The sequence below is a fragment of the Eulemur rufifrons genome, chromosome 8 (genome assembly GCF_041146395.1).
Source record: "Eulemur rufifrons isolate Redbay chromosome 8, OSU_ERuf_1, whole genome shotgun sequence".
Taxonomy (NCBI): domain Eukaryota; kingdom Metazoa; phylum Chordata; class Mammalia; order Primates; family Lemuridae; genus Eulemur; species Eulemur rufifrons.
The window spans coordinates 79,317,506-79,336,727 of record NC_090990.1 but is presented as its reverse complement, the minus strand read 5'-3'; the positions used below and the strand labels follow the sequence as shown (position 1 = coordinate 79,336,727).

Sequence of the window (19,222 nt, the reverse complement as noted above, 5' to 3'; positions counted from 1 at the left end):
TGAGAAATGTAATGACAGGCCACCATCAGATTAGGAAAGTCTTATAGGTGCAAGAACTAGACTGGAGGAAAAGATAAATTTCATTTCAGAGAAACGGGGGAAAAAGAAAAGAGCCAAGAGAAAAAGTCTTGGAGATGGATATCTTCATGTAAGAGACATAAAGAGGAACCAGACTTAATGAAAATATTTTTACAATGACTGTTTTTTGAAACAGTTTCAGAAGGTATACAAAGACTATTTCTAACGTTTGATCTTGGTTCTAGTTAGACTGCACCTACTCCCCCCAAAAGTCCATTCTCACTTTTTTCTTTGTACCTCTGTTCTCCTATTGCTCCAGTTCAACTCCTCCTCATTCAGAATCCCTTTTCCTCCATAATTATTTACTTACCATGTCAACCTAAAGGGTCTGATCTAAAGCTGTGGATGGCTTAGTGGTTAAGACCCCAGAAACTAGGTCAGAGACCATACTTTTTACCACTCATTTGCTGTGACTTTGACAAGTGTCTTAATCAGTGCCCTATTTTACATATTGAGGACAATAACACCCCCTACAGTTCGGTAGGTTATTGTGAGGAATGCATATTCAGTCCTTGATATGATGTCTGATATTTTGTAAGCTCTGGGTAATTGTTAGTTCTTGTATTATCCTTTTCTTCTATCCCTGTACATTACTATAATGAAATGCATTTTTTTCTATTCTGTCCCTGTGTGATCATAAGCAATATATATTTTGTATAACCTCTGTTAGCTTTAATTTCCATACCAGTAAAAAACCTTCATTTATTTCTTCCAAGGATTAGAGATGATACATGTTAAGCACTGACTGTGATGACTGGAGTAGAGCAGGCATTCAATAAATGCTGTCATCATTAAGTTATAGATTAATGGTATTTGCTTCTGTTTCATCAATTAGTTTTGAGTATTTAGAGAAGGGGCCATTCCACTTAGCACCTAATTTTGTTTTGAGGACCAGGTTATTGTGAGGGCCATATGGAATGATCTAGATGAAACTTCTATAACATGTAATAAGATATTTGCTTCCAATTATTTTTCCAGAGAATGAATAAAGAAAATGGAAAAATTGCTTACTGATGATATAGGTAGGGAAATCAAGATTAGATTGTAGACTTTCAAATTACTTTTTTTTTAGTGGTTTTCTTTGCCTTTCCCTTTACTTTGTCTTGCTTTCACTCAAACTCTAAAATCTTTTTTTGAAGGCTTTTCTACTATCTTAAGTTGTCAGATTTGACAGATATCAAATTGGTGTTCAATGTGCCATTTTTAATGCTCTTTGTTTTTTAGAACCTTCTTTGAAAATGTCATAACTCCAGTTGTTAATTTAAAAAAATCATTTTTCTCCATACTTCCTACTGTGAAAATGGAGTCTGATACATTTTTATCTGGAAAAGTGGAAATACTTGACCTATTTTTCAATTTCCTTATAATTTGAGATTCAGCTCTCAAGGTCAATTTAATTTTTGATGGGGATGTTTTCTATGAAGGCAAAGTTAAATTACTGGAAGGAAGGGGAGCAAATTTTCTGAATTATTTTAGAAGGCTTGAACAAATAAAATACAGATGCAAGAAATATGTGAACCACAGTAGTGTTCAGAAAAAATGAGCACATATTGACGATATGACAAGTTAATAGTGATGATAAATAATGACAGTGACCACTTATTGAGAGCTTGTTGTTTTTATGCATCTATGGATTTTACATCCATTCGTTCTGTAGCTTCAGTTCTATGAAAGGAATCTGAATATTGCCACTCAGATTCTTATATAGTGGACTCAATATTATGGACTAGGTAGGCTAATTTAGATTTCAACCTTTTTCACTATATGCCCCCACTCACATTGTTCACTGTGAAATGTGCATCCTTGCTGGACCTGCTTTCCACCCTCTCTTTCCAAGTAGGGAACAATGATGTACAGTGAAAAGAACATGGATGTTGCATTTAGATTTTGACTGTAAATCCTAAAGGTATACATAATGCAGGGTACATTCCTTAACCTCAGTTGATCCTCATTTCTAATATGAAGATAGTATCTGGTTGTTGTAAGGATTTCATCATGTATCTAACTGCCAGATTCTCACCAAATGTTTGTTTCTTTTCCTCTTTCTCCACTCTATGTCCCCTTTCTTCCCCTCTTCTTCCCCTCTACAATAAAACTGTAATCTTTGTCATAGAAGTTTCATTGCTTTCCATATGTGTGCTCAGTCTTAACTTTTCTGACTTCATCCTTCTTCTTATCCTTCTGTTTGTTCTACTTATTTTTGTAAAACTCTTTCCACCTAACTCAGCCACTCAACAAGTGAACACCTATTTCCACCTCTATCCTAGTCCGTCTAGGTTTTTGGTCACAGCACAAAGCCCACCAGTTTTGTTCCAGATCCTAGATGAAATGCTGAGCTTACAAATGTGCTGTGTCTCCAAATTAGTTTCTAATTTAGCTTGAAATTTCAATTCTATTTTCTATTAATAATAGAAGCAATATTATAATGGTGGTCCTGCTTCCAGGCCAAAAGCCTAGAAACAAAAGCATGTTTAAGTCATAAATTAATTAAAATTCATTATACTTGTACCAAAATAAAAGAAAATAATAAAATGAAAAAATATTCTGTAGGAAGTAGCAATGTGCCTTGAACATCATAGAATGTAATTGATGGAAATTCTACAAAGAGCTTACAAGTGCTTTAAGGATTGCAGTGTTTTAATATTATGGTAAATTTTTTTTTTTTTTTTGGAGACAGAGTCTTGCTCTGTCGCCCTGGGTAGAGTGCAGTGGTGTCATTGTAACTCAGGCTGGTCTCCAACTCTTGAGCTCAAGCAATCTTCCCGCCTCAGCCTCCCAGTGTGCTAGGATTACAGGTGTGAGCCACCATGCCAGCCTAATATTATGGTTAATTAAAAAAACCCTTTCTATTACAGAAGATACTGTGAGAATGCTAATTTATTAGCTATATTTATAGTTTTTGTTTAGGCTCACAAATGGAATGAAGAGAGAATAAGGCATTTTCCATTGGATAAACCCATCTCCTATCCCCCAAAATCCTCCCTGTTGTGTAGCCTGTTTGTTCTTTCTTTATTTCTGAGAATGTTCCTTTTTTACTGAAATCTTTGATACTCCTAATTTAGAATTTGATTCGGGGCTAAAATTTAATGGTCTATGTATGCTGTACAATAATGTTTTTCAAACCATAGGTTAAGGTCCGTAGGTATGTTGTGAAGTAATAATACAGTAGGATGTAAGCAGCATAAAATAGAAAAAGGAAGGAATGTAAAATATATAAATTTATAATATATGATAAAGGTAAATAATGTCTCTTGAAATGTTTGTTAGGTCATAACGTAAAAATATTTCTTACCTTGGGTGTGGTAAGAAATTAAACACATTGCATATAGTAAAAAAATTCCCTTTTCCAAATTATTTAGATATTTTGTAGCAAGATATTTTGGTCAAGTTTTTGCTTTTATGCAGCTCATTCTTCATAATTAAGGATGCCTCGTCACCTCACACCTACACATTAAGTGAGACATTCAATGCATGCTTATATATATCTTGAGTAATGTAGAGTGGGTGTTACTGGGTTTTTGTGTGCATGTTAACTTTTGAACTCCTTTGATACCTTGATTTAAAATCAATGACTAACAAGAGCTAGAACTTGAATACAATATAACTAGACTTAATACATTATTTTCTAGCTTAATCATCTGACTTGGTCTTAAAAGATGTGTTTTCCTCAATTTTTCTTATTCTCACACGTTTTTAGAGTCACACAATAAAAATACACTTAATGACTAATTAAATGTATTAACACATACTCCTTTTTTTTTCTTTTTTTTCAGACAGAGTCTTGCTCTGTCGCCTGGGCTAGAGTGCCGTGGCGTCAGCCTAGCTTACAGCAACCTCAAACTCCTGGGCTCAAGCGATCCTCCTGCCTCAGCCTCTCGAGTAGCTGGGACTACAGGCATGTGCCACAATGCCCAGCTAATTTTTTCTATATATTTTTACTTGTCCCGATAATTTCTTTCTATTTTTTTAGTAGAGACGGGGGTCTCGCTCTTGCTCAACCTGGTTTCGAACTCCTGACCTGGAGCGATCCTCCCGCCTTGGCCTCCCAGAGTGCTAGGATTACAGGCGTGAGCCACCATGCCCAGCCCCACATACTCCTTTTTCTAATGATTTTCTTACATCTAAATATTTTTCAATTGTATTCTTCTTGTTTTATCTGAATTTTACTTTGTTGTAATAAATGTATTGATTAATATCACTAGCCTCTGTGGGCCACAATCAATAATAATTACATTTTCATCTAAATATTAATATAAAAATTTTGTATTATAATAAAGAATATACTTGTTTTGAAGTTTTATCTTTATGTGAGATGTTTGTAGAATGTGGTGTAAGCAATCATTATACTCTTTTACTAAACACCTCTCTTTTAGGCAAGAAAGAAAACCATATAAATCTTATCAGGTTTGGGAATATTTCAGTTATAGAATCAGGATAACCTCTCCTTTAATGTTTTAAGATAATAGGTCTAAGCTGGACGCAGTGGCATGTGCTTGTAGTCCCAGCTACTCAGGAGGCCAAGGCAGGAGGATTGCACGAGGACAGGAGTTTAAGGCCAGCCTGAGCAATGTAGTGAGACCTTGTCTGTTTGAAAAAAAACAAAAAAGGTCTGTTTTTGTCTTGGGCTGACAAAATGCAAGTTATGATCTCTTTTGTTTTATTCTCCATATTTATACACAGTGAAATGTGAATATTAACAATTTAAAAAATCATACATAATAATTGGTAGTTTTTCCTGTGCTGGAAGGATGACCTCATAATCTAATAAGTGAAGTTATTATTATTACTATTTTATGAAGGGGGAGGGGTGTGAGGAAGGGGTTCAATTCCATTTTTTTTTTTTTTTTTTTGAGACAGAGTCTCTAGATAGAGTGCAGGGGTGTCATCGTAGCTCCCTGCAGCCTTAAACTCCTGAGCTCAAGCGATCCTTCTGCCTCAGCCTCCCCAGTAGCTGGGGACTACAGGCATGTAACATGATGCCCTGCTAATTTTTCTATTTTTAGTAGAGAAGGAGTCTCGCTCTTGCTTAGGCTGGTCTTGAACTCCTGACCTCAAGCAATCCTCCCATCTCGGCCTGCCAGAGTATTAGGATTACAGGCACGAGCCACCACGCCTGGCCAATAAATTACTATTGCGATTCTATAATTTTTGCTTAAATGTTTCTATGAATAACTCTTATTTTTTTTCCTGTCATAATTATGTGATCTGTTGGTAGAGGTTGGCTAATGAATTAATGTAATAGTTGGAAAAAAAGTTGTTTCTTAAAACATTAACTGGAAAACTTACCATTAGCCATTATAATGAAAATAGAACTTTATCTTGAGCAGTCACAATTTGACAAAGGACAAAGACGTTGTCATTGTACATGTCCCTCTCTGACCTTGTTTGTCATATTTTCCTAAGGAATGACAGACCAGTGGTGGTGTCTTAATCACTTCCCTTTCCTGTCTTATACTTCTTGCTCAGATAATTCCCAATATGCTTTTATACTTTGTTTTCCTAAAATCATAAAATTTTAGGGTTGAAAGTGACCTTGAATTTCTTCTGCTTCACTTGCTATATTTTGTATGTGTTGAAACTGAGACTTAGAGAGATTTAGTGACTTTGTGGATATTATTCAGCTACTTAGTGCATAACAGAGCCTGGGTATCAAGTGTTGTTTCCACTTTCACCTGACAGGAAGTCAGTGCCAACTAAAATGTGTTAAACTGAAGCAACTCTACCCACTATACCAGTCTTTAGGTGAGTGGCACATCACTGCATTTAATATTCTTAGTAAGGGCAGGATCACATAGTTTAAACTGTGCCCACGATCCTCTCCGGTGCATCCTTTCTGGACCCAAAAGCCAGTCTAACAAAAAGACGTGGAAGTCAGGTTTGCATAAAAAAATTCCCGTACTGCTCTGCTCATTAACAGTTATTTTCTTAAATATTCTGTTTCCTGTATTAATCAACCATTTTCAAAGTTATGTTTTCCTCCGAATCTTCAAAGAAATCCTCTGCTTCTCTTATGCTATAGATTTTTTCAGAAGCTCTTGATTGTTTCATTTGTTTCTTTCTCTCATCCACGTAACAAAAACTTTTGTACCCCCTTAATATATTGAAATTCAAAAAAGATAACTTTGAAAGGAAGGTCTTAGTTTCCTCATTTTTCAGGTAAGGAAATGGAGGCTTAAGTGATTTGCCCAAAGTCTCATAGTTGGTAATTGGTAGAGCTGAGATTCAAATCCAGGTCAGACTTTACATATCACATTCTTTTTTGTTATGCATTTTGAGAATATAGTTAAACATTGAAAGCAAATAGTTATTTAGAATTATAGTCTTGTGGTGTTAAAGCTTTTATATTTTACTTAATTTAAATCTGAAAATAATGTGCTCTTAATCTTCTTTTTGAGATGGCAGTTCCTGGATTTACACTTGGTACCTTCATAATCCTGTTGCTCATTAGTTCTGTGGCTAATTATCCCAATGGAAGAGTAACAAAGTCATGCCATGGAATGATTCCTAAACATGGTCATAGTCCACAGTCTGCTCCTGTTCACAACATTTCAGTGAGCCAGATGACATTCAGACCAGGAGAGCAGATCGAAGGTACTGTGCTGGAATTCATTTATTTACATTTTGAGTTTTACTTTTATGCTGTTCATGAATCTTTATTATTATTGGATTTGGACTATTTTACTTAAATCTATTCACTCGTTTTTGTAAGATACTATCATATTATACTTCCTATTTTTTCTTTAACTATTACAGGTGACTGTATTACTTAAGTTGCATGTAAACTTGTTCAGAAACCCATTCAGAACAAGTTTTAAAATAAGTTTTTATAATTATTTAATATATCTTTATTTGTACTATTACCTCAATAGAAGAGAAAAAGAAAGTTTATTTCTTTTTTCTTTTTTTTGCAGTGGTTCTGTCACTTGAAAGACAGTTTATTTAATCTTGTTTAAATTATAATAAACCCTTGTCTTTCTTGACATAATGTAATCTTAGGTTTCCCTGATCCCTCTGGCAAAATGTAGGCTGATTGTTAAAGGTCTATTTGTAACAGCATTTTGCAAACTTTATTTTTTGCAACTCTAGAAATACAAAATATTAATAGATACTCTCTAACAAAAAGGGTGTATGGAGAAATAAATTTGGAATACCCTGTGTGATATATAATAAACCTCTTAGAGTTTCACAGTGCACAGTGGGATATTAAACACCCTAAGGGATTTGCAGTAAAGAAACAAGTTACTTACTTTCATCTAGCATTTTCCAAACTAATTTAACCCTATGGACTGCCCCTTGACCATCACCTACTTTTCTTCTCCCTCTGAAGGGCCATTAATATCTCATGGAGTGAATGTCCTATGGAGCATAATTTAGAACTTCCTTATCTGTAGGATGATTTCTACTCTTTTCTCTCCAGGCGTAGTTTTGCATATGTACACTTGCTTCTAACTGTGATGTACCTCCTCTAAACATTCCTCTACATATTCCTTTTTGGGATATTGCTAAATCTTTTAACTTATCTTTTTGTCTGTTTCTCAGTTACTTTGTCAGGGCGACCATTTAAAGGCTTTCTCCTAGAAGCTCGTGATGCTGAGGATTTGAATGGTCTTCCTATTGGCTCCTTCACATTGAATAACAGTCAAGTGTCACAACTTTTGACCTGTGAAGACATACAGGTTTGTGTTCACAGTTGACCCTTGAATCACGCAGGGGGTAGGGGTGCTGGCCCCCTGCTCCTCGCCTTCCTCTACATAGTCAAAAATCTGCATATAACTTTTGACTCCCCCCAAAACTTAACTGCTAATAACCTACTGTTGACTGGAAGCCTTACCCATAACATTAATAGTTTATTACCGCATATTTTGTATGTTATATGTACTGCATCCTATATTCTTACAATAAAGTAAGCTAGAGAAAATAAAATGTTATTAAGAAAATCATAAGGAAGAGAGAATATATTTATTTATTAAGTGGAAGTGGATCATCATTCTTGTCTTCACTTGTCTTGTGTTTGTGAATAGGCTGGAGGAAGAGGAGAGGTTGGTCTTATTGTCTCAGGGTTAGAAGAGGTGGAGGAGGTGGGAGGGGAGGCAGGAGAGGCAGGCACACTCAGTGTAACTTTACGGAAATACGTCGTAATTTCTGTCTGACATTTTTGTTTTTTCATTTCTCTAAAAATGTTGCTATACAGTACCAATCCTTCCACTGTTTGCTTTAGTTTCAGTGCCATTATCATAGAAGGGTCTATGTTGTAAAAGAAGTCAAAAGCAGTCATGAATAATCAGAGCCCTTCTGCTAACTTGTTTAACGTCAGTTTGTTTTCTGGCACTGCTTCTTCTACATCTTCCTCCTCATTGTCTGGCACTGGTTTGGAAGCAGTCATCTTCGTCAAGTTATCTTCTGTTAATTCCTATGGTGCGGTCGTGAAACCTATGAAGTCATGCAAAACATCTGGATATATTTCTTTTGTCTAGCAGGAATTTATTGTTTTGAGCTTGATGGCTTTCACAGCTTTTTCTATAGCAATGATATCTTCACTAGTGTAATCCTTTCAGACTTGCATGATGTTCTTTCTTTCAAGGTTCTCTTCCATAAAGTACCACGTGTAATGAGCCTTCAAGGTCCTTATGACCAGGAATCTAGAGGCTGAATTACAGACATTGTGTTTGGGGGCAAGTAGACAACTTTTACACCTTTGATGTTGAAATCATGGGCTTCTGGGTGGCCAGGGGCATTGGCTAATATAAAAAGAACTTTAAAAGGCAGTTCCTTACTGGCAAGGTTGCTTCCTGACTTCAGGGATAAAGCATTGTTAGAACCAATCCAGAAAAAGCCTTCTTGTTCTCCAAGCTTTCTCATTGTACAACCAAAAGATGGGTAGCTGGTGTTTATCTTTTCCCTTCAAGGCTTGGGGGTTAGCAGCTTTATAGATAAGGGCAGTGTTGATCATAAACTCAACTACATTTACACAAAACAGTAGATTTAGTCTAACCTTTCCTGGCTTAAATTCTGGTGCTTGCTTCTCTTTCTTGCTAATAAATGTCCTCTGTGGCATTTTTTTTCCCCAGAATAGGGCACTTTTGTCTGCATTAAAAACCTGTTTAGGCAGATATCCTTTCTCTTCCATGACTTTCTTAATGGCATCTGGGGACTCGTCTGCTGCCTCTTGGTCAACAGAAGCTGCTTTTCCTGTTATTTTGACCTTTTTTTAAAGCCAAACCTCTTCCTAAAAGTATCAAACCATCCTTTACTAGCATTAAATTCTCCAGCTTTAGCTCCTTCACCTTCCTTTTGCTTTAAGTTGTTGTACAATGACGTCGCTTTTTCTTGAATCATTTTAGAGTCTATAGGTATGCCTTTTTTTATAGCAATCCTGAACCCACATGAGAGCTGCATTTTTTTTTTTTTTTTGAGACAGAGTCTCACTCTGTTGCCCAGGCTAGAGTGAGTGCCGTGGCATCAGCCTAGCTCACAGCAACCTCAAACTCCTGAGCTCAAGCGATCCTCCTGTCTCAGCCTCCCGAGTAGCTGGGACTACAGGCATGCGCCACCATGCCCAGCTAATTTTTTGTATATATATTTTTAGCTGTCCATATCATTTCTTTCTATTTTTAGTAGAGATGGGGTCTCGCTCTTGCTCAGGCTGGTCTCGAACTCCTGAGCTCAAACGATCCGCCCACCTCGGCCTCCCAGAGTGCTAGGATTACAGGCGTGAGCCACCGCGCCCGGCCAAGAGCTGCATTTTATTTTATTTTTTATTTTTTTATTTCAGCATATTATGGGGGTACAAAAGTTTAGGTTGTATGTATTGCCCATGCCCCCCCCAAGTCAGAGCTTCAAGCATGTCCATTCATTCCCCAGATGGTGCGCATTGCACTCATTATGTAGGCATACACCCATCCCCCCCCCCCCACATCTGCCTGACACCCAGTTGGTGTTATTCCCAAATGTGCACTTAGGTGATGATCAGGGAAACCAATTTGCTGGTGAGTACATGTGGTGCTTATTTTTCCATTCTTGGGATACTTCACTTAATAGAATGGGTTCCAACTCTCTCCAGGAGAACATAAGAGATTCTATATCACTGTTATTTCTTATATCTGAGTAATACTCCATGGTAATACATATACCACATTTTACTAATCCACTCATGTATTGATGGGCATTTGGGTTGTTTCCACATCTTTGATATTGTGAATTGTGCTGCTATAAACGTTCGGGTGCAGATGTCTTTTTTATAGAATGTCTTTTGTTCTTTTGGGTAGATGCCCAATAATGGGATTGCTGGATCAAATGGTAGGTCTACTTGTATCTGTTTAAGGAAGAGCTGCATTTTAATATGATACAAAAAGGTACTTTGCAAAAAGTATGAGGTTTTAGTGTGTGCTGGCATGGCTGCAGTGATGGCTTCACAAATTTTCTTTTCTTTTACAATGGTCTTTATGCTGAATTCATTTATCTTGAAATGGTGAACAACCACAGCTGCAGACTTCAATTTATGGTATATATCAAGGAATTCATCTTTTTCCTACAGGAAAAAGTCATGAGTTTTCTCTGCTTCTTGGAAGCACTTCCAGCATAACTAGTGGCACTTTGTGTGTGCTCCATGGTGTCCTTCAAGGTTTACAGTATTCATTAAACATGATGAAAAATATGCAAGAACCACCAGAGATCGTGGTATGCAATTTACTGGCAAGAGGAATTGCTTACGTGGAGGTGATTAGCATCACATGGAGTTTTAAGCGAATACTTGCAACACTTGAGCTCACTGCAATAGCAACAGGTGGCTATGAAATTATTACAGTAGTACAGTATGTACTACAGTTCATTTTATATGCAGTTATGATTTAATCTTACATATTTACGTTTGTTTACATTTCTCTCGACTGTAACTGGTACCGTGTATTTGTGTGTGTTATAAGTTTTGATAAATTTTTAAGTTTTTATAATAGATTTGTGTATATTTTATGGCAGTAAATGATAAAATAGACTAGTATCTACATATGTTTTATGCATTCATGATGGACCTAACTTTTTCTTAATTTTTAAAATATTTCTAGGGTAGGCAGTTTGTGAGTTTTTTCAAATTCCCACAAATTTCCAAAAAATTTTTCAATATATTCATTGAAAAAAAATCTACATATGAGTGGACCCATGCAGTTCAAAGCTGTGTTGTTCAAGGGCCAACTGTAGTTTGTAATTGCTCTTTTTCGGCTTTTGTTTTGTCTTTTCCCTACAGGGTGGTGGTTGCAAGATGAATGATGACATAAACCATGTGTTGCAGACATTTAGATAGATTCGCAATGCTTAGAATTTTCTCTTAATTTTACTGCTCGCAATATATTTTTACACATCAACATCCTAGGAAATGTAGGGCAGTAGTTTGAAGAGTTTATAGCTTGTGATGTTTTATGGTATATTTACTCTTATTATATCGATTTTTGAAGGGTTTGAATGTTAAACATTTAGTTCTAGAGTGTGACAGAGGTCTAATTTTTGTCATTTATTTACTTATTCATCCATTTAATTTATTATACTACAAATTGCCCTGGATGTGAGGGATATGGTGATAGACAAGATTTACTCTTACTCTTTGAAGAACTCCTAGCCTTACACTTAAATAGGACATCTGACCATAAGACAGATACATAGAACAGTGTGATAACTTTGGTTAGAAGCATACACAGGCTGGAGGTAATTGGGGGAGAGCTTCTTGGAGGAGATGGTCTTCAAGTGAGGCCTCAAAGAATGAATACGAGTTTGCCAGGTGCTTGAAAGTAGGAAACAAGATTGTTCAAGAGAAAGGAATTGCTAAAATACGCTACATGTTTGGAGGCATGATGAATCTTTTTCTTTTGATGAATCTTCTGGATTCTATTTGTATCTATTAATGGAAGGATATAAATTTATAGTGTAAATGAATAATGAGCAGGCTCTATCTAGTATTAACACACCCAGTATTCATGACTCTCTTCAGTTCTTAAATTTCTGCTGACTCTAATTTATTCACAGAACCAGCTGCTAATCTGTTGTTAACCAATCAACATGTTATTTATTGAGTATCTGTGTCCTTGTTCTAAATAGTCTTCATTGGAATGCCAAGGTCATGCACTGATAAATTATTTTGCAAGATGATAGCATTTCCAGCCATGCTGAGCTATCGAGTGAGTGAATGGTAGTTCTTTTCCCTTTTATTTCAGGGATCAGCTGTGAGTCATACCAGTGCATCCAAGAAAACAAAAATTAAAGTCTACTGGAATGCTCCAAGCAGTGCCCCTAATCACGTACAGTTTCTGTGAGTATAAGAGTTTACAACTCTAACTAGTGTAATTGAAACCATAGTAGTCTATCATTTTCATACCTATTGGTATACTGTATAGGTATAGTGATGACACCACCTTATTTTTATTTTTTATTTATTTATTTTTTTTTTGAGACAGAGTCTCGCTCTGTTGCCCGGGCTAGAGTGAGTGCCGTGGCGTCAGCCTAGCTCACAGCAACCTCAAACTCCTGGGCTTAAGCGATCCTCCTGCCTCAGCCTCTCGAGTAGCTGGGACTACAGGCATGTGCCACCATGCCCGGCTAGTTTTTTTTCTATATATATTTTTGGTTGTCCATATAATTTCTTTCTATTTTTAGTAGAGACGGGGTCTCACTCTTGCTCAGGCTGGTCTTGAACTCCTGACCTTGAGCAATCCACCTGCCTCGGCCTCCCAGAGTGCTAGGATTATAGGCGTGAGCCACCACGCCCGGCCTACACCACCTTATTGATGCTTTTTTTTTTCCCCCCCACTGGTATATAACCAGCACCTAGCACAGGACCTGGTACCTAACAGGCAGAATTAGAGATTTGTTGAGTGAATGAAGTATTGTACTGCCATAATACTAGTAAGAGCCATCAATCAATACTTGAGTCTTTTTGTGTGAGAATACAAATATAAGTCCTGATATTTGGATGACTTTTCTGTAGTGGTACAACTCTTAGATTAGCTTGTCAGCAAAGTAAGGCCCTGCATGTTCCTAAAAATTATGAAACTCAGTAGAATTAAAATAGTACTTCTTTATTAATCCTATATGCAAAGGGAAATGGAATGTCATTAAGTTGCATAATGATTCCTGGGTGGTGTTACAGACATATATTTTAAGAGTAGGGTTGCCATCCTGTCATGTCTTTGTTTTCTGATTCGCTTTGTGCACAGGTTCCCAGCACACAGTAACATAGCTTTGCATGTGTGTATTAGGTGGAATGTGAAAAGGGGGGTGCCACCCCAGTGAGAGCTGCTGGTTGTTTATGTAGGCTCTATATAGTTTCTTGCTGTAGTTGTCTGCTACACATGCTCTTTCGAAGAATTCGAATAGTGCGCCATGAAATGAGTAGTAGTATGTTCTTTATATGCCAGGAAGTAGACATATGTGCAGTTTAGTCTCTGGGTCTGGCATTCATGGCTGTTGTGAATATGCCCAAAGAACAGACAAGTAAGAAAAGAGAAGGATAGAGGAAGAGAGAGCAATAAGACATCATCTAGTGATGGGGCAGAAGAGGGTCATTAGAGATTTGCCTGAGACAAAATCGGTAGTACTGTTAGGTACTAAGTCATGTGTTCCTAGTTCATTTCCTTTTTTTTTTTTTCCCCTTTAAAGTTTTGATTTGATTGTGGTGGGCCATAATCAGGGTTCTAATCTCACTGGTATTGCATTTCAGAGTCACAGTTGTGGAGAAATATAAAATCTACTGGGTGAAGATTCCTGGTCCTGTAATTTCACAGCCAAATGCACTTCCTTTTACAACACCTAAAGCTACAATAGCACCTTTGCCAACATTGTCTCCGGTTTCCCATTTAACTAAATCAGTAAGTAACATTTTTATAGCCTTACTAAATGCAATCTAAAATAACATGTAATCAAATATAATGTCCATATGTTATAAAATGTAGAAGAGAAGGAAAATAAATAAGACATTACATAAAAGTAAAATGCTTTACTTAGTTTTTTCTATGTGAGCAAAGAGGTATATTTGTGGTCGGATATTGTGATCCTGTGCTTGGCAAAGTAAGTGCAAAGAGAACTAGCTGTACTGGGTTGTGGTAGGAAGCTTTTGGGAATCTGAAGGAAGTTCTCATTGCAACATTATGACTTAAAGGTTAGAATACAGGGAATGGTCAAGACCCTGCATGTTCAAGGTGTGGTTATGACATTCACATGTAGTCTGTACTAGTAGTGGATATATTTTCATTTCAAAATAAATCTGATGAAGATACAGCTTTCTCTCTTTCTCTCTTTCATATAGCCAAATATCAAAAATGGAGAGGGAGCTTACGCTAAATTTAGATAAGATTTGGAAGAGATTCTTGAAGTGGTGATATAACTCTTAGATGTTATTTTATTAAGGTCAAAGAGTACTAGAGAATTCTATATGCTGAACCACAGAAAATCTCATCAGCTAGAATTCCATTTAGGCCCTCTGAATCAAAAGAATTATGATTGACTAAAGCATATTTTGGAAAGGGTAATGCATATTAGAAACATTAGGAAGAAGGGTTTCACTGCAGGAAATTCTGATAAATTAGAATTCTTAGCTCAGAAGTGGATATAATAAAAAATGTCTTGAGGCAGGTTGTTACAGTTGAAAGAACAAATGTGGGCCTGAATGCTGACTTTTCTAATTTCTATGTGTCTTTGGACAAATTACTTAATTTTCAAAGTCTCAATTTATTCACCAATAGAATGAGAAATAATGATATTAGCACAGTATAACTGTAAGAATTAAACAAAATAATGAATATCAGTTTTCTAACTGTGCTTTACACTTAATAGATATTCAGTAAACATTAGTTCCTTCTCTTTTTTCTTTGCTTTATTATCCTTTCATATCTTTGTTCACATAGAAAAGGCTAAGTAAAGCACTTTGCTCCTATGTAATGTCTTTGTTTCTTTCTCGTCTACATTTTATAATATATGGACATTATATTTGATTACATTATTATAAATGCTGCACTTTTGTTTGACCATACAATTAGATCTGTTATTTGTGCTAGCTCTCAGTTGAGTCTTAATGCTTATTTAATTAAAAGTTGCTTTAGGGGAATAAATAGTCAGTTTGGACCTGAGCTTCCCAGTAGAAATCTGTTAACAATATTGTTGTCTCTCCATATATTCACATAAACGGCATTAGCTCTTATTGGAGCTTTTATTGTGTCTCTGTGCCAAGTTTATAATCTCTAATTATAGGGAAGTTCATTCAGTCTTAGGATTATAGCATTTTTAGAGCCAGGAGAAACCTCAGGGTATCTTTCTTTCAGCTTTCCTGTTGTATAGTTGAAGGGTAAGGGATCTTGGGAGAATAAATTCTTTGGCAAATGTGGTGGCGTGAAGGGGAGAACAGAGAACAAAGTTTAAGTTTCCTAGTTCCTAGTGGCTTGTTCTTTTCACTCTACTATGATTTGTCTTTACATTTCCATTAAATCTGGTAACATAATGTTTAGCTCTCTTCTGAAAAGTCCTGTCACTGCCCATTCTAGCAAGGGCTGCTCATTTACTTTGTCAAATTATAGAGATGATTTTTTTTAAGACTCTTCCTCTTATGTTCCTTATCAGGAAGATCTCGATGAAATCATTGTAGATTGTTGCTTGTTTCTCCCTCCACTAAATCATTACTATTATTTGGAATGGTGGCGTATATCTGGGGAGCCATTTTTTCCTATATTATTTCAGTATCAAATTTGAATTTGAATTGTAGAAGCAGAATCCAAATTCTAAATATAATAGCTTGGTAAAGATTTGTTTGTTTACTTTTTTAAGATTTCATCTCTGAGAACTAGAGAGGAAACCCTTTATGTAAGAATATCAATGTCAATTAAGTATTAGGGACTTAAATACTCCCTAAGAAGTTTCTTAAAATTTACTAGAAACTTTGCTCCAGAACTTACTGAATGTGAAATGTTTTGTGTATTAAAGGAACTTTAATACTCTTGCACAATTACAGTCCAACTAGTGTTATGTTTTCCAAACTTTAATTAAAATTAATTAAGTTTAAAAGTTTAAAATCTAACTATTGCTCTGATCATTTCTAATTTAGGGTATGTCTTTTATTTTCTTATTTGAACCCTTATTATGAAAAGAAAAACCCATACTTGAAGATAGTGGCTCTTCTGTCATTGACAATGAACTGCTTCTTTGGTAATTAAGATTTTTTTTCCTGCCATTTTTCTAGGTCAGTGCCTCAGACTGTGGGAACACGAAGTTCTGTATTAGAAGTCCTTTGAACTGTGACCCAGAGAAGAAGGCTGCCTGTGTCTTCTTGTCCTTCACAAGAGATAACCAATCAGTGATGGTTGAAATGAGTGGTCCCAGTAAAGGCTATTTATCCTTTGCACTGTCTCATGACCGATGGATGGTTTGTACCTCTCACTTGCATAAGTGGTAATGAAAGGACAATCACTGGAGTGAGATCTAATCAATGGTAGATAAGCTGTTTGTTCCAGAGTCAAATGATCATACTTAAGGGTAGAATGAGAAAGGGGAAACTAACTTAGAACAGGTTCCAAGTTAAACAGCTTTGAATATTTTATGATTTTAACAGGCAGTTATATACCTCCAAGAACAGGCTGTCCTACAGAAAGTTAGGAAAATCATTTTATTTCCAGTGGATTTGCCATTGTATGTCTGTGTATCTCTCTGTGATAAAGCAGGAAGCTTAGTTTAAAAAAAAATCACTCTGCATAAAATGTCGTGTTTTGTATAATGCTTTTCAAATCATAGTTGTTTACTCAAGTGGCCAGAACTAAAGCATGTGCTCCTGCTCTTGGTGTCCTATTTTAGTCTTCAGTGCATTTCCCAAATAGGGAATTAAACCTGTATATCCAGAAAATGTATTACAATAGGCGCCTTTGTCAGATCTGCAGAAAGCAACATTTGTTTTAAGTGGAGTCTCGCTCTCCCTGGGTGGTGCTGAATGGATTAAATGATCCTGTAGGTGGCAGCCTTGTACTGTGGTGTGGAAGAGCAGGGGCTGCATAAGCATCCTGATTTCCCAGGGAGCAGGAAGAAGAGTTTGGGGCCAGTACGTATGTAGGTCTTGTTTAAGCAGAGTTGGCTTTGGGAAGCTGGGGATGACCACAAATGGAGAAAGCTCCTTATTTCCACATTAGCAGAGGCAAAGAGTCTTTTCTTGAGAGTTTTCTTCTTGTCAGGATTTAAACTTATTACCACTTCTTTAGGGAATCACATTTCAAAAATAGAAAAGGAAGTGAGTGTGACATGGCTATGGTACAGGAAATAATGCTTTCCCTGAAAGTGCACTCTGATCACATAGGTTCTGTGTAGTGGTTGCAAGTGTCATCGGAAGCTGGTGTAATTTTCTTTCGTGGAATGCCATTTCAGTATGTGTATATGAACTACATATTTTACTATATACCTCTACAATGCACTTGCTATCCTCTGCCATTAAACAAAGGATATAAATTAAATCTATGAGATATAAGATATGTGCTTTAAAAAATAACAAATAAGAAAAATTATGAATCTTTCCCCTTCAATATCGCTTTTATGGGAAATTTCATACATGCTTAGATGATGCTGCAATTGCTCAAAACATTTTCCTCACTTACCCTTTTGCAATTGCCATCAGACCTGTAGTGTATTCTTTTGGATGTTCTCAGTGCTGGCAAAAATGAATCAAGTTTGACGTATAAGGCAAATAATGAGATGGGGTTAAAAATAAAATATGACTATAAAGTAATAATGAAAAGTGGTGGTAGGGCTTGTTGTTGTGTGAACATGATAAAACTGGCTATGGAAGAAATTCTGAAAATAAGTCCAAAAGAGGATTAAGTTGTTGAAAAAATGTATAAATTCATTGTGATTCTTCTCTCGGAGATACAGCACTCATTCAGATATATGCTCTAGTCATTAAAAATCTTGACCTATTCTGGCCACTTCATAGCCAAAGTTCTTGCTATTGTATACTAAAACATTTCCTTCCACTGGTCACATAAAATCGTAAGCAAGAGGGAAAGACACTGTTATTGCTTTGAGTGTGGTGACGAGTAGCCTATAGGTAGGCCAGTTATTTCTGTTCTAAATTGTAGGCACTGATGGCACAAAAGCATTTATCTCTAATTCAAGATATATTTATCTTACTTAGAAGTCTTGTCTGTTTCTAGTATAGTACTCATCAAAAATGTTTATAAAAAAACTTAATTATGCAGGTGCAGTTGATTTACAGAGCAAGCCTATTTAATGATTAAAATCATCTGTACACCTGTTTGCCTGAAGTGGGGGAAATGAATCATCCTCAAAACATATTTTTAAAGTGGTTATTTCTATTTCAGTTGTTATTTTTAAATTTTTAGGGTATTTTTATGACCTGCTATCTCTTTTGAGCATATAATGTAAATTTAAATACTGAAAGTATCTGATGTTATGAATGCTGATTAGGTAACCTAAATTATACCCTTTTTTCAATATGGCTTGTAAATTAATTATAGTAATTGTTTTGGCACTAGACCTCATCACTAAAATTGAAATGTATAATTTCTCATATTTTTGCTAAAAATGACTCGTTAATGTCTGAATTTTAACTGAATTTCTAAGCACAGTAAATCTTCACTTAATGTCATTGATGGGTTCTTGGAAACTGACTGTAAATGGAATGATGTACATCAGGTCCTCAAATAACATAATTTCCCTCAACATCATTTTTTTATAACATTGATGAGGAAAAAAAATTGTTTTGTTACACATCATTCCGCATAAAATCACAGTTTCCAAGAAAGAACCTATTGACGACTTTAAGTGAGGACTTATTGTACATGCATCTTCCCTATCTGAGGTATTTTGTTAAATAATACAAGGTTTTTCAAGTACACACATTATTAGGTTCCATCCTTCTCCTTCCCCTGCCCTGTATCATTTTGTTCCATACATGATCTCTCAGTTCCCAAATTCTAGCATATTCCAGTCCTGACCTCTCTTGAACTCTATTTTGTGATTTCCAGTTGCTGGCTGGCCTCGTCCAGTTGAGTATTCCTGGACAATGCAAATCAACATCTATAGAACCGAACTTACTGTCTTCGTTTCTAATGTCTCCTTGTGTTCCCCTTTCTTGGTGATCAACAATGTTAGAAAAGCGGCTGCCATTATTGAT

General features: G+C 36.1%; 1 protein-coding gene across 1 annotated transcript in view; it reads left to right on the top strand.

The window, feature by feature from the left end:
- Positions 1-19,222, top strand: part of FRRS1 (ferric chelate reductase 1) — a 46,407-nt gene that overhangs the window by 2,834 nt on the left and 24,351 nt on the right. The window contains exons 2-6 of the mRNA XM_069478273.1: positions 6,474-6,669; positions 7,618-7,754; positions 12,279-12,373; positions 13,781-13,928; positions 16,289-16,471. Of these exons, the coding sequence (XP_069334374.1) occupies positions 6,474-6,669; positions 7,618-7,754; positions 12,279-12,373; positions 13,781-13,928; positions 16,289-16,471 (759 nt within the window). The remainder of the gene's footprint in view (positions 1-6,473; positions 6,670-7,617; positions 7,755-12,278; positions 12,374-13,780; positions 13,929-16,288; positions 16,472-19,222) is intronic.